An 11872-nucleotide genomic window follows, 5' to 3' on the forward strand; every position below is an offset into this window, starting at 1 on the left:
CACGTCCACCCCCCTCCTGTGCTGGTCCCTCGGGATTCCTGAACGGCAGCCTCACTGGTCCCCAGCCTTCACAGGAAGGGATGCTGAGCCTGGGACATTAGGAGTCGTAAGGGGCAAACCTACACTTTCAGTGGGAAAAGCAAGGAGAAAGTAGAAGGATGGTTTTCAAGTGTTATTTAAAAATGTTTATGTGTGAGTTTCTGTCTCCATCCTCTGGCTCTGCAGGTCGAGCCACTTAAAACTCCAACTCAGAAGGGGAAGGTGTGAGCTGTGGGCAAAGGGCAGCTTGCGCATCTCGTTGTTAGTGCCCTGTAGAATGTCTCTCTCTCTCACTTCCAAAGAGGTTTAGAACACGCCAGCCTCCTACCAATTGAAGTATGTATCCTGAAAAATCTGCTAGATCCCAAGGTATCTGCTGATTTTCGCTTAGAAGACAGAACACGACAGGTGAGCGTATGAACACGCTTTACCTGGGGGCGGTGCAGCCCATGTTCTTCCATGTGACTTCTCGGTGGCCTGATCATCGAACACTCAGGAGATGGGAATACGTCCCTTTCATTTGCTGACAGTTGCCATTTCTCTCGTGCTGTTGGTGCACGTCTGTCTGTCTGGGCTCCATCTGATGCAGAGCAGTGGGGCTGAAAGAGGAACTTCATTCTGATTTTGGCAGGTCGTGTGTTAACAGAATTAGAAAAAAGAGAGGGGCCGGGTTGAACGTTGCTGGGCTAAGCTTTCTCCTTTCCCACAAAGTGCTGCTGATAACAAACAGCAAGGCTGAGACCCCACGTTCCAAAACTGCCCTTTCACCGGGGGTTCTTGTGTGCACGTGGTGGCGTTCCCCCTCAGGCCGGGCCCCCCAAGTCCCCCCCGCAGTTCTGCCTGCTCTACGTATTCTCAGATATGTAGCGGTCACTGCATAGGGATGTTGGCAGTTATATTGTTGTGACATACGGATATTATTGAAATAGCCTTTTATAAAAAGTGGGATGAAGACTTGGTGGCCTTTATCTTGCCAGATAAATGGGCAAAGTATGTTTAACCGCACTCAGGTTCATACGAACGTGATAAAAGAATTTTAAAACAGCGGAGTGAGGGGGAAATGTGGCTGCGTCACAGCGGAGGCTTTGTCGCCGGCCACGGGATGCTGGGAGCGTGGGGGGCGGGGAAGGCTGCCCCGTGGGGTGTGCAGCGTGCAGCGTGTCGACTTGCATTGACCAGCTTGTCCTTTGTGGCTCTCACAGGTGAGGAGGAGGAGGGTTTCTCTGACCGTTCAGTCCCCCATCAGCCGCACTGATGCTGGACTTTGTTCCCTCTCTGCTTAGGTATCTCCATACTTTCTTGGAAAATTAAGTGGAAAGGATAGTGCTACTTTCCCTATGGCATCATTTTTACTGTGCCCGATCTGTGACTTTAGGAGCACCAGTGTTTAAGGGTAAGTCTCTGGGAAGCAGAGAGGGTTGCTTAAATAGACAAGGGCTCCCTCTGGACTCGGAGAGTTTAGGGAAAGGGGGCGGGGTAGGGTTTGGGATGAAAAGATCCTATAGGGCAGGACAGGTGACAGATCTTTTACTTATCCAGGATCAAGATGCACTTGGGAATTAGGGATGAGGGAACTGCTTGATTCTTTTGCCTAATTTACCGTAGCATTGCATATATCAGTAATCAGCTCACTGTGGGAAAAAAAGAAGTCATCTAAAAAATGACACAAATATTATGCAAGAGCATAATAACAGCGGGAAAAGCTCCAGTGGATTAGCATAGCAAATAGCATTCTAAAAGCAGTGTTTGTATTTATTTTCTCCAGGCAGTTGATGGGCTCTGGAGTTAACTTCCCGAGCCCGGGTCTCCCCGACTTGTTCCGCTGTGGGGCAGGCACCTGCCAGGTGCAGGCCTCATGGGGTCACTGTGAGCCAGAAGAGAGACTCCTGCAGGGAAAACGTGTAGCATCATTCCCTACATGGAGTCAACAGCGCTCAGTAAGTTCAGGCGCTGTCATTGCTACTCAGAATTATTAGTGGTGCACACTGCAGACGACGTACGAAGGTAATAACAAGGAACCAAATGTCAAAATGCAAATAGAGACACTTGAGTAAAAGCCACCCTCTGACTTACTAGCAGCGTTTAGCTTGTTAATGAGGTGCCTGCCCAAGGAAGGCCCATGTGAGTGATAGGCAGGGCAGGGTGTCGGCGTGAGCGCCCCTCCACGACCGTGCAGGGGTCCAGGCAGAGCCCGGGAAGGGCTGCGGATGAGGCCCCCTGCCGTCAGTCACTCAGAGAACACCAGCTCCCAGCTCAGCCTCCATGAGCGAGGAGGAGATGAGTGGTAGCATGTCTGTCGTATTATAGTCACACATGCCTACCATGCCTGGATAAACTCGGAGGGGACCCTGACTCATCTGCCCCTCCCGGCAACCCCACACATCCCAAGGGCAGGGAGCACTGAGCCCCAGACTGAGCCACGCGCCCACAGCCCTGGCTCCTGAGTGCACAGCTGGGCCTGAGTCCACACCATGGCTCCTGGGTCAGTGCTGTCTGCACAGCAGGTTCTTCCCTTCATGTTTGCTTCACTGCACGGCGCGTTACTGGAACGCCGGAGGGACAGTGAGGCCGGCAGATCGGGAAGTGGCTGCTGTGGAAAGATAGTTTATTACTCACGTGTCCTTGGAGGACCGATGTGCCATGGGGGGGAGGGGGGCAGAGCTACAGGGGGAATACCGGGCCTGTCATGAGGCAGAGAGAGGGGGAGGACCTGTGGCCAAGAGCTTGTATTGTGGTTTCTGTGGGAAGGCAGGGACAAAGCAGAGAGACCAGGCCTAGGACCAGCCAGTTTGGATAGTTTCAGCGGGCTCTGGGGCACAGGGACTGTCCCTGGTTGCTGGTACCAGGCGCTTGGGGTGATTAGAGCAGGTGTGTGAGAGCCGATAAAGGAGGAGGAGGTGGCTGGGGCGTGGGCTCCAGACCAGCGGTGTGTACAGTATTTGAGAGGCGCGCTCACGCTGGAGGTGTTGACTGTCTCTGGGAACCAGCCAGCACTGGGAGGGCAGACCCTCTGGGGGCAGCAGGGCCCTGGACGCCAAAGCTTCAGAATGCAGGACATAAAAGAACTGGTCAGTACATCAAGGTATGGCTTCCGTGTCAGCCTAAGCTCCGGAATACCTGGAATAATTCTGCTGCATCCCAGAAACGCACGCTCAGTAGTAGCCGGAGAGGATTTGGGTCTAGGACCCGCAAGCTGACCTCTGCCTTGATCTCCAGGCCTGTCTTTCCAGCTTCTGCCCAGCAGCCCCCTTGGGTGTCTTGCAGGCTTCCTAGGTGTGAACTGTTGTCTTCCTCCCCCGCCCTCCCCAGCTCTTCCTCAGCCTGTGCTCTGCCCCCACCTGTGAAGCTAGGAACCTGTCTGTTTCCATATTTTCTGTCTTCCCACCTGTCTGCCAAGATTCCTGTGGTTGAGTCTCAACTGACCTCCTGTCCTCTAGTCTTTTTGTCCTCCAAACCAATATTATCTTTCAACTCAGACCCTATCCCTTTTCTCCCTGTTTAAAAGCTTTGAATGGCATCCTAGTGATTACAGTCTCAAGTTCAAACTCATGGGCATGTCTCACTATCAGACCCCAGCCACCTTGCTGACACGTGCAATACTCCCTTACTGTGGGCAGGGCCAGCCATGCCGCGCCCCTGGCTGGGTCTCAGTCCTCAGCCAGCTGCCACCACTTCTTGCCTGCCCAGGGAAGGCCCGTTAACTCCTAAGGCCAAGGTCATGTGCTACCTTCTGAAAAGCCATCCCCAGCCCTTCTAACTATAATTGGTCCCTCTAAACATCTCTTCAATACTTCTTGTGTATACATTTCCATTATACTAATGAGCTCATAGTAGCCTGGCTACTTTTTTTACCTATGACTCTTTCCTGATATCTTATTAATCATTCATTCAGCAGATCTTTGCTGAGTATTTGCCCTCTACTGGGCATCACGCCAGGTGTTGAGGATGCAGAAATAACGTGAGTAGACCCTGCCCTCGGGAGTCGAGTAGCCTCCTTGGGGAGAACGAGAACAGGAGATAGAGCCAGACAACCCTGTGCGTAATGCCAACTAAAACATGATACCTGCCGCGATAGGGGTATCACCGAACTCTTGAGAGCACAGAGAAGAGAGAGCAAGCATGCTACCCGCCAGAACCGGGACCAGGTTGAGGAACTTGAGTGGGTCCCGACTGACGGAGGAGGACAGTGTTGGCGTGGGGACGCCGTGAGCGGGGTGATTTGACCGATCTTTCCTCTGTAAGAGCCTGAACGTGAAGAGTGGTGTTAATGCGGGAGAATTTCAAGCCAGTTTTCCTTTCACGCCCTTCAGCACTGGAGTATTCCCTGTAAGCGTCCTCGGTCGGGTGTCCTGTGTTTCTCAGCCTTACGTGTGGCTCAGCGCAGCAGACAGCCAGACGAGCTGTCTGCACTTCCGAGGGTCCCTAGAGTCGATGGGAAGAGCATTGACATAGCGCGTCCCTCCCACGAGCCCACCTCTCCCACCACCGAAGGTGCCTGCTTGGCTGTACCGTGCGTGTTCACGCTGCCATCCCCTGTGCAGGGAGATGGATTATACTACTACCTGAACCTGAGGCAGTCTTCCAACCTTTCTCCACCATGAAGTTCCTGTATTAACACGTCTTCAAAGAGTCCTCCTGGCTGAGTGCCATGGAAACAGGGCACTGTCCTTGGGGCCCAGACTGCCCCCCCCCATCGACAGGATTTGGAGGCAGATCACCCCCTTGAGGGCCTGGCTGTGCTGCTTTCTGGTGCACACCCTCCGAGAGCTCACGTAACCTCCTGGAACCTTGGTCTGCTTCCTGGTGAAATGCAGGGGAAGGTGGCACTTGCCTGGTGGGACTGAGGAGCTGATGGCTCGGGGAGTAATGCAGGACAGTGAGTGGCGCTATTCCCAGCGTGTAGCGAGTCAGTAGTAAGTGGGAAGTGCACATTTTTGGTGATATTATTATTATCCACGTTATATTCAGCAGATTCTTCCACTGGCTGGAGAGCTGTCTTGGGTCGATACTAAATCACCAGTTCCCCCCAAAGTCAAGTAGGCTCACGAGAGATGGAGGGCAGAGAGTGAGGCAAGCAGAGCGTAACCCCTTTATGCCTTTGTATGTTTTATTCAGCGTTGCTGAAACACTTCTTAAAATGCCACTGTGCTGCTTCTCATTATAGGAAAGCTGAAATAAGGGTTGGCGGGGGGGGGGGGGGGGGGGGGGGGGGGGGGTCCTTGCCATTTGCTCCTGGAATCATTTTGTCTGAATTGAATGCCACTCCCTTTAATTAGCTGAAGACACAGCAGTTTCTTCATTCTTATTCATTCAACTCCAGGGTTGAGTCTGACAGCCCTGCTTATAACACTTGACGTGAAATCGTGCCGTGTAGTGCAGGTGGACGTCCCGCCGTACTTTTCAGTGCCTATCCCCGCTCCTGGAGGCCTATCCGGGGCGTGTCTCTCTGTGTCTGCCTGAGTCCCGGAAGGGATGCAGCTCTGTGTGTGAGTCTGGGGCTCTGGATGAGAAATCAGGTGACGCGGTGAGGTCACAGTGGAATAAGTGCTTCTGTCTGTCTAATCAGTGTCATCTGTGTCTGAACCTCCTGTCACCAACAGAAATGCTTGACAGGTTCTGGTAAGAGAATTCTTTCCTTTATAGGAATGTTAGTTGCCTGACATTTCCGTTTTTAGAAGGAGTCCTAGAAATAGAGATGAAAGATCTGTGCAAAAATAGATGCACACTATCGCCCCCTGTCCTTGTAAGTGAGAATCGTTACCCGTGGTCATTTCTGGGCTTTCCTCTCCTCTGCCCACACAGGAAGAACGTTGGCGAAAAGCACAGACACCAGTGACCTTTCCGGCCGTGGAATTTCCGTGGAGGAGAAAAGAGAGCCTCAGAACTCGCCCGGACCGTCTTTCCTTCCTGGTACCCCTGCCACGCTCCCAAGTGTGCTCCGTGAACTTGAAAACGCACAGTGTCCAGCTGCTTCCAGAGGAAGGAGTATGCCTGGCCTGCCGACGAGGTCACGAGGGGCGGGGGGAGGAAGGGAGAGAACGTGAAGCAAGCGCTTTACAACCCGAACCTCAGAACCGTGGTCCTCCAAGGAGAGCGCTACTTGAAGAAAAGAAAAAAAAAAGTCGAATGCTTCTCAGGGATTTTGTTTTCTGTGCACATACAAGCCATAGTTCCAGTACAGGCGGCCGTGTCCAGAGCATGTGGACTTCAGTTCTGTTTAATGTGAAAGAGGGATCGACTGACCATTCATTGCTGTTCCGTCACGAGTGTAAAATATGTATATGTTTATCTTTATTTTTATAATATGCAAATACATTTAAATTTATACAGTTGGAAGCTTCTAGCGTTAGTTAACACTGGGTGCAATATTCCGCATGAGAACTGTGCCAAGACGGGGCTGATTTCTTACTTTAGCATAAGACCTGTTCATTCTTTATTTTTTGATCCTTTTCAGATTAAAAAAAAAAAAGATTTCTCTCTGCCCATGGATTAAGTGTTGGTTCCTAGAGGTCGCCAGTAATATGCAAGAATCTTCAAGGCGCACCTCGGGCAATGCCTCCTCCTCCCCTTCTTCTAATGAAAGGACCCAGCCTGCAGCCTGGAAACCCTTGGGTGGGGTGGGCAAGGTCGGGGGATTGTTCCTTTTCTCTTCCTGTCTCCAAGCAGAGCGTTCCTTGCTCCAGGCTTCCCTGCTGCCTGTGCCTCGTCCCTGGGTGATTCGCAGATCGAGGGCTCGTGTTAGGATTCTTCAGCAGAGGAAGGCAAAGGGGTCGCCGAGCCCATGGAAAACCTGAGGCTGTCCATAGCTTCAGATAATCAGGAGTCAGTTCTGAAACATGCAAAGAACCCTGATAATGAGTGCTTTCGTCCCCACTGCCCGCCCCCAAGAACAGAGCCTGTGAAATTGAGCAGAGCACTTGGAAAGCCCTCCAGTCTGGCTGCCAGACCTTAAGACAGTAAATAGCCAAATTGGAGAGCATGGTCCCCCATTGGTTATTTATAAAAATACAGGACCTCCGATTGGCCAGCCTACTGCCAAGAACTAGTAAAAGTCTTGTTCTAAAATCTCCATGAAGCAAAACTCAAAAAGCAAACCAAACGTACTGCTCTGTCTTCGAACCCGAAGGGGGGCACCCGGCGGGCGCTGCGGGAGTGGCACACTGTGTCCGAGGAGCTCGAAGGACTGTCTGCCCCTGCCGCCTCTGCGCGTTGGCCGAAAACGTGCGAGGCTGTTCCGCACCAGTGTAAGGCAGGGCACGTGAGTCAGCCGATAGCGTTCTGGTATCAAGTGTTGCCTCTTGCAATGCCATGGCACACAAAGCCTCAAAAGATTTTTTACAAGAAATAACAAGCAAGCGGCTACACCGCAAAACATCACAAAGCGATTTTTGCAGAATATTTTGTGCCCCGGGAGGTAACTTTCCTAACTCCAGAACCTGCAGTTCAACAAGTACGATGTCTTAGGGTCAGAAAATCAAGGGGAGTCAGATTATTTCTCCATTTTTAAATACTCGAAGATGACACCTCCGGTTTGCGATTTCATTGTCTTAGGAACCATGGTCACAGAATTAATCGGGCTAGTCCTTTTGTCGCAGCTCTCGTGTGTGCATGTGAGAGTGCAGGTGTGTGTGAGTGTGAACCGAATGCTAGTGTTTCATTGCTTTACAGACCAGTGGATCGTTGGGCTTGGAAGTTTTTTCATTGTCCAGAGACGGGTCCTAAACTGTCCAATGAACTGATTTTGACCTGTCTTTGGAAAAGACGCTTAGGTGTGTGACTCTGAGCTAGTTCTCCAAGGGACCATATTAAATGAGAAGACGAGTGTCCTGTGGGTGGCGTGCCCTGCAAAGTGTGTGCTGGTGTCGTGGTCATAAGTGCCCACGTTCTTAGTGTCTGCCGTTTTTGACAGTGATGTGCTGTGCTGTCAGCTGAACCCTAGGGAAGCAGAGTGAGGAGGGATCTTGGTCTTCCGTGTAGTGAAGTGAAAGTCACCGCAGTAGAGGGTCACCTGACCGAAAGCAGCTCCAGAAAAGCTTGAGACCTTGCTTCAGGTTGGGGGGAGGGCTGAAGATACAGAAAACACTCTGCTCCCCAGGAATTTTCGCGTCTGGGCAGGACAGTCTGCCCTCTTTGAGCACTGGGAAGACCCAGCTAGCGAGGTGGACGGGCGGTTCACTAAGCACAGGGGGAGCCTTCCAGCCAGTAGTCCCTGGCCTGGCCTGCAAAAAAAAAAAACAAAAAAAACCCTCCAAGTTTGTTATGGTTTCTATTCCTGCAACCTGTGGTATCAAAACCACTTCCTGGAATTATGAAAGTGCTGCCAGAATAAATGTTTTTCACCCTCCCATGAAAAAAAGGACAGTGCTCACATTCGACACTCGTGCGGTGGACTCTTTTGAATGAATACGGTGAAAAGGGTTCGGTGTCATTCCCGATGCGGGGTGTGTTCTTTCTTCTGCCACAGTTCGTGAGTTGTCATTGCGGCTTCCTATTTAATTGTCATAGCCGGGCAGAAATTTTAAAAAAAATTATCAAAACTTCAATAAAAATATAAATGTTCAAGCGATTATAGTTCCAGAATTTAGTTATTTCTGCTTGTTGTTTTTTTTTGTCTTTCTTTTTTTTTTTAGTTTTAGTTTGATCCGTTAAGGAATCATTCTTCCATATGTTTAGCGAAGTCCCTTGGGAGCTATGGGAGGTGGATGGTGGCCGCCATTGGGGGTTTGAGTCCCGAAGAGGAAAACTGTGTAAAACTCTGCCCTCTGTTTCCAGGCTGGAGACTCAACTCCTGAATATATTGGCTCTGGCCTCTTAAATCAGATCCTTTCTTTCAGTGGTCTGCACTACTCCTAAATCAAAGCTATGGGTGCATGATAAGCTTGCAAGTTCCCTTTCCCCGGGCTCCTTGCAGAAATCCTCGCCACCTCCCTGTAACGGATGACCGGGGAGGCTGAAGGAGCTGACCCAAACGTGCCAGGGTCCGAGGCTCGATTCTCTGTGAGTTAGGAAGGACTGAAAGGACGGTTGAGAAGAGAAGGAAGGGAAAGGGGCGTGGCTGCTTCCTGCTGAAGCCACACCTTTAGGGAGGGACAAAGGGCAGAGAAGTCCCGACCTGGTGTGCTGGGCATGGGGGTGCACAGGGGAGAAGGGGCCCCCTTGACCCGGGGCTTCACCATGAGACCCCTGAGAAGGCGGATGGAGCCACTGGGAGCTCTGAATCCAAACGTGCCTGTGCCAGCGATGTGCCTCACCCATGCGGCAGGCAGAGCAGGGGCCTCTCCTTACCTGCCTGTCCAGGTGAGTGGGGCCTGTGCTCAGCCCCGAGTCTCTCCCAGTGAGCAGAGCCACCATCGTGGGCTGGGCTCTCCTCTACCAAGAACCTGTGGAGTTCCCTAAATTTGGTCGCCAGGTGTCTGTGGTGACAATTCACAGTTCCTGATTTGCCCCCTCCCCAGTCTGTCTCTCTTACTTAATTGTGAGCTTTGTGAAGTGGACTCCAGGTTTGCTTGAGTACCCAGGTGGTTGCCCAGGCGCTGAATTCAGAGGCCCAGGCAGCTTTTGCCTGTGACTGCGTGTGTCACCTCCCGGTCCCAGGAGCCAGGAGCGACACCCCCTGCTAGAACCTGCTGCTGCCGCTGCACCCCGGGCAGGGACAGGACCTGGAAGAGGTGTTAAGCAAGCGGATGACCCTTTGACGTCATCTGGGGTGAGGGCACGAGGAAATTCACCTGGCCACAGAAACCCTGTTTGAATATTTATTTAAACACAAGTAAGAGAAAGATTTTTGAATGACATGAATTTCATCCTAAACACTGAGCAGTGATTCCCCAACTGCTCCATGAAACATCCCTGTCTCCTGAGATACCAATCCTCATTCCTCTGTAAATGGGTTCTAAGATCAGGTAAGCTTGAGAAATGCTGCATTAAATAAAGCTTGTAAGCGTTGTCATTGCAGGCCTCAGAACCTTTTAGATACTGATGCAACTTATGACTGTCCGAAGTGGGGTGGAATGCAGCATTTCCACGTGCATGAGTGTGGGGGGAGCATTTCCCAGGAGTTGTCTGTGGACGTCCTCTGAGACCAGCACCCCCGAAAGTGCACCCCATGAGGTTTGCATTAACCGTATCATTAATAACGTCAAATGTGAGTGAGTTAAACAACTCAATCAAAAGAGGGATCATATGACTGGATTAAAAAAGAGGCTTTCTGTAGGAGGCGGATGTTAATTTAAAAATGCACCAGGACGTGTCCCGCCAGTGCAACCCTAGAGGCCACCATGGCGTCTACCAATAGAGAGTCAGTTCTCTTTGTAGACCTGTTACGTTCCAGGGGGCGGGGGTCGGGGGAGCACGCTGGTTACAAGGTCCAGATGAGCACTCACTCCAGACAGCCACCTCGAGAGTCCTGACTCTGTCAGCTCTACCTGGAGCCTCCGATTCCTCCTGTGTCAAGTGGAGGCGACAGTCTACCTCCTGCATTGCCTAGCACTGGCGAGCACTGACCAAACACAACTGACCTCATTCCTTCTACTTACTTGCATGGTTCTCTTTCTCTCTCTCTCTTTAAATTTAGAAAGCAGGCCTCAAGTTCTGAGTCTGACAGCATCTAGCAAGTTAACAGTTTCTGTTTACATCGTATTTACTGATTGGTTACTTGCACTAGTGATAAAATGTTTGCTTCAAAAATGAATACATTTAGAAGAAAACACTTAAAATATGTTGAAAGAAAAATCTTGAGTAGCAAGTGCAGGTGGTACACAAGAGAAAAATGACAAACACCTGGCAAAACCACAACAGTGGCACGTGAACACCTGGGCAGCAGGGGACACGGTCTCGGCCTACAGAGACCAGGTGGTTTCCCACTGAGTCCGAGGGACCCAAAAGCTTTTAAAGGTACTTCCCCCAGTTTAAAACTTTCTGCCACAACAATTTATTGGAAGATTCTAGAAGAAATATTGGAAAACTAATATTTCTTAAATTTGAATTTTAAAATAAGTTTGTTGTGTTCTTTTTTATTTTGAAGATTTTATATATTTATTTTCAGAGAGGGGAAGGGAAGGAGAAAGAGAGGGAGAGAAATATCAAGGTGTGGTTGCCTCTCACCTGCCCCCACTGGGGACCTGGCCCACAACCCAGGCATGTGCCCTGACTGGGAATCAAACCAGTGACCCTTTTGTTCACAGGCCAGCACTCAGTCCACTGAGCTACACGAGGCAGGGCAGTTTGCTGTATCCTGAAATGTTTTAACACAGCCAAAGATATTTTGAAATTTGAATGTGGAAGTTGATTTGATTTGTGAACACTTGAATGCTTTTTCAGAAGAGCCTTGTAGTACAAATCTGAAGTAGATTCTGGTGAATTAGGATGTATGTTGTTAAGACTTAGAGCACTCTTTAAGAAAATAATTCAAAAATGTATTTAAGAAATTGAAGGAATTAAAATGTTAAACTAGAAAATACCTGCTTAATATAAGCGTAGGCAATACAGGAGAAACAGAGGAACAAAAACTGTAGGAGACGTGGAGAACAAAAGCCAGTGTGGCAGGTGTAAATCTAACCGTATCATTCAAAACATTCAATATGAGTGGGTTGCCCTGGCCCGTGTGGCTTAGTTAGTTGGGTGTCATCCCTCAGGGCGAAGAGTGGCTGGTTCAGTCCCTGGTCAGGGCGCAAGCCTGGGCTGTGGGTTCAGTCCAAGGTTGGGGTGCATACGGGAGGCAATCGATCGATGTTTCTCTCTCACATCGATGTTTCTCTTCTCTTTCTCCCACCCTTCCCCTCTCTCTAAAAATAAATAAATACAATCTTTTAAAAAATGTGAATGGGTTAAACTA

General features: G+C 50.3%; 1 protein-coding gene across 2 annotated transcripts in view; it reads left to right on the forward strand.

Annotated features, from left to right (window-relative positions):
• The window catches only part of MFHAS1 (malignant fibrous histiocytoma amplified sequence 1), a 65734-nt gene extending 57478 nt beyond the window's left edge, over nucleotides 1-8256 (forward strand). The window contains exons 3-4 of one of the 2 annotated variants that reach the window (XR_004899971.1): nucleotides 1323-1432; nucleotides 5842-8256. Coding sequence is in view for 1 of the 2 variants with exons in the window: in XM_028526525.2 (XP_028382326.1) it covers nucleotides 5842-5875 (34 nt within the window). In the remaining variant the exon portion in view is untranslated. The remainder of the gene's footprint in view (nucleotides 1-1322; nucleotides 1433-5841) is intronic. The other variant, XM_028526525.2, reaches the window with a different exon arrangement.
• Nucleotides 8257-11872: the final 3616 nt, after the last annotated feature.

The sequence above is a fragment of the Phyllostomus discolor genome, chromosome 11, assembly GCF_004126475.2.
Source record: "Phyllostomus discolor isolate MPI-MPIP mPhyDis1 chromosome 11, mPhyDis1.pri.v3, whole genome shotgun sequence".
In the NCBI taxonomy this organism is placed as follows: Eukaryota; Metazoa; Chordata; class Mammalia; order Chiroptera; family Phyllostomidae; genus Phyllostomus; species Phyllostomus discolor.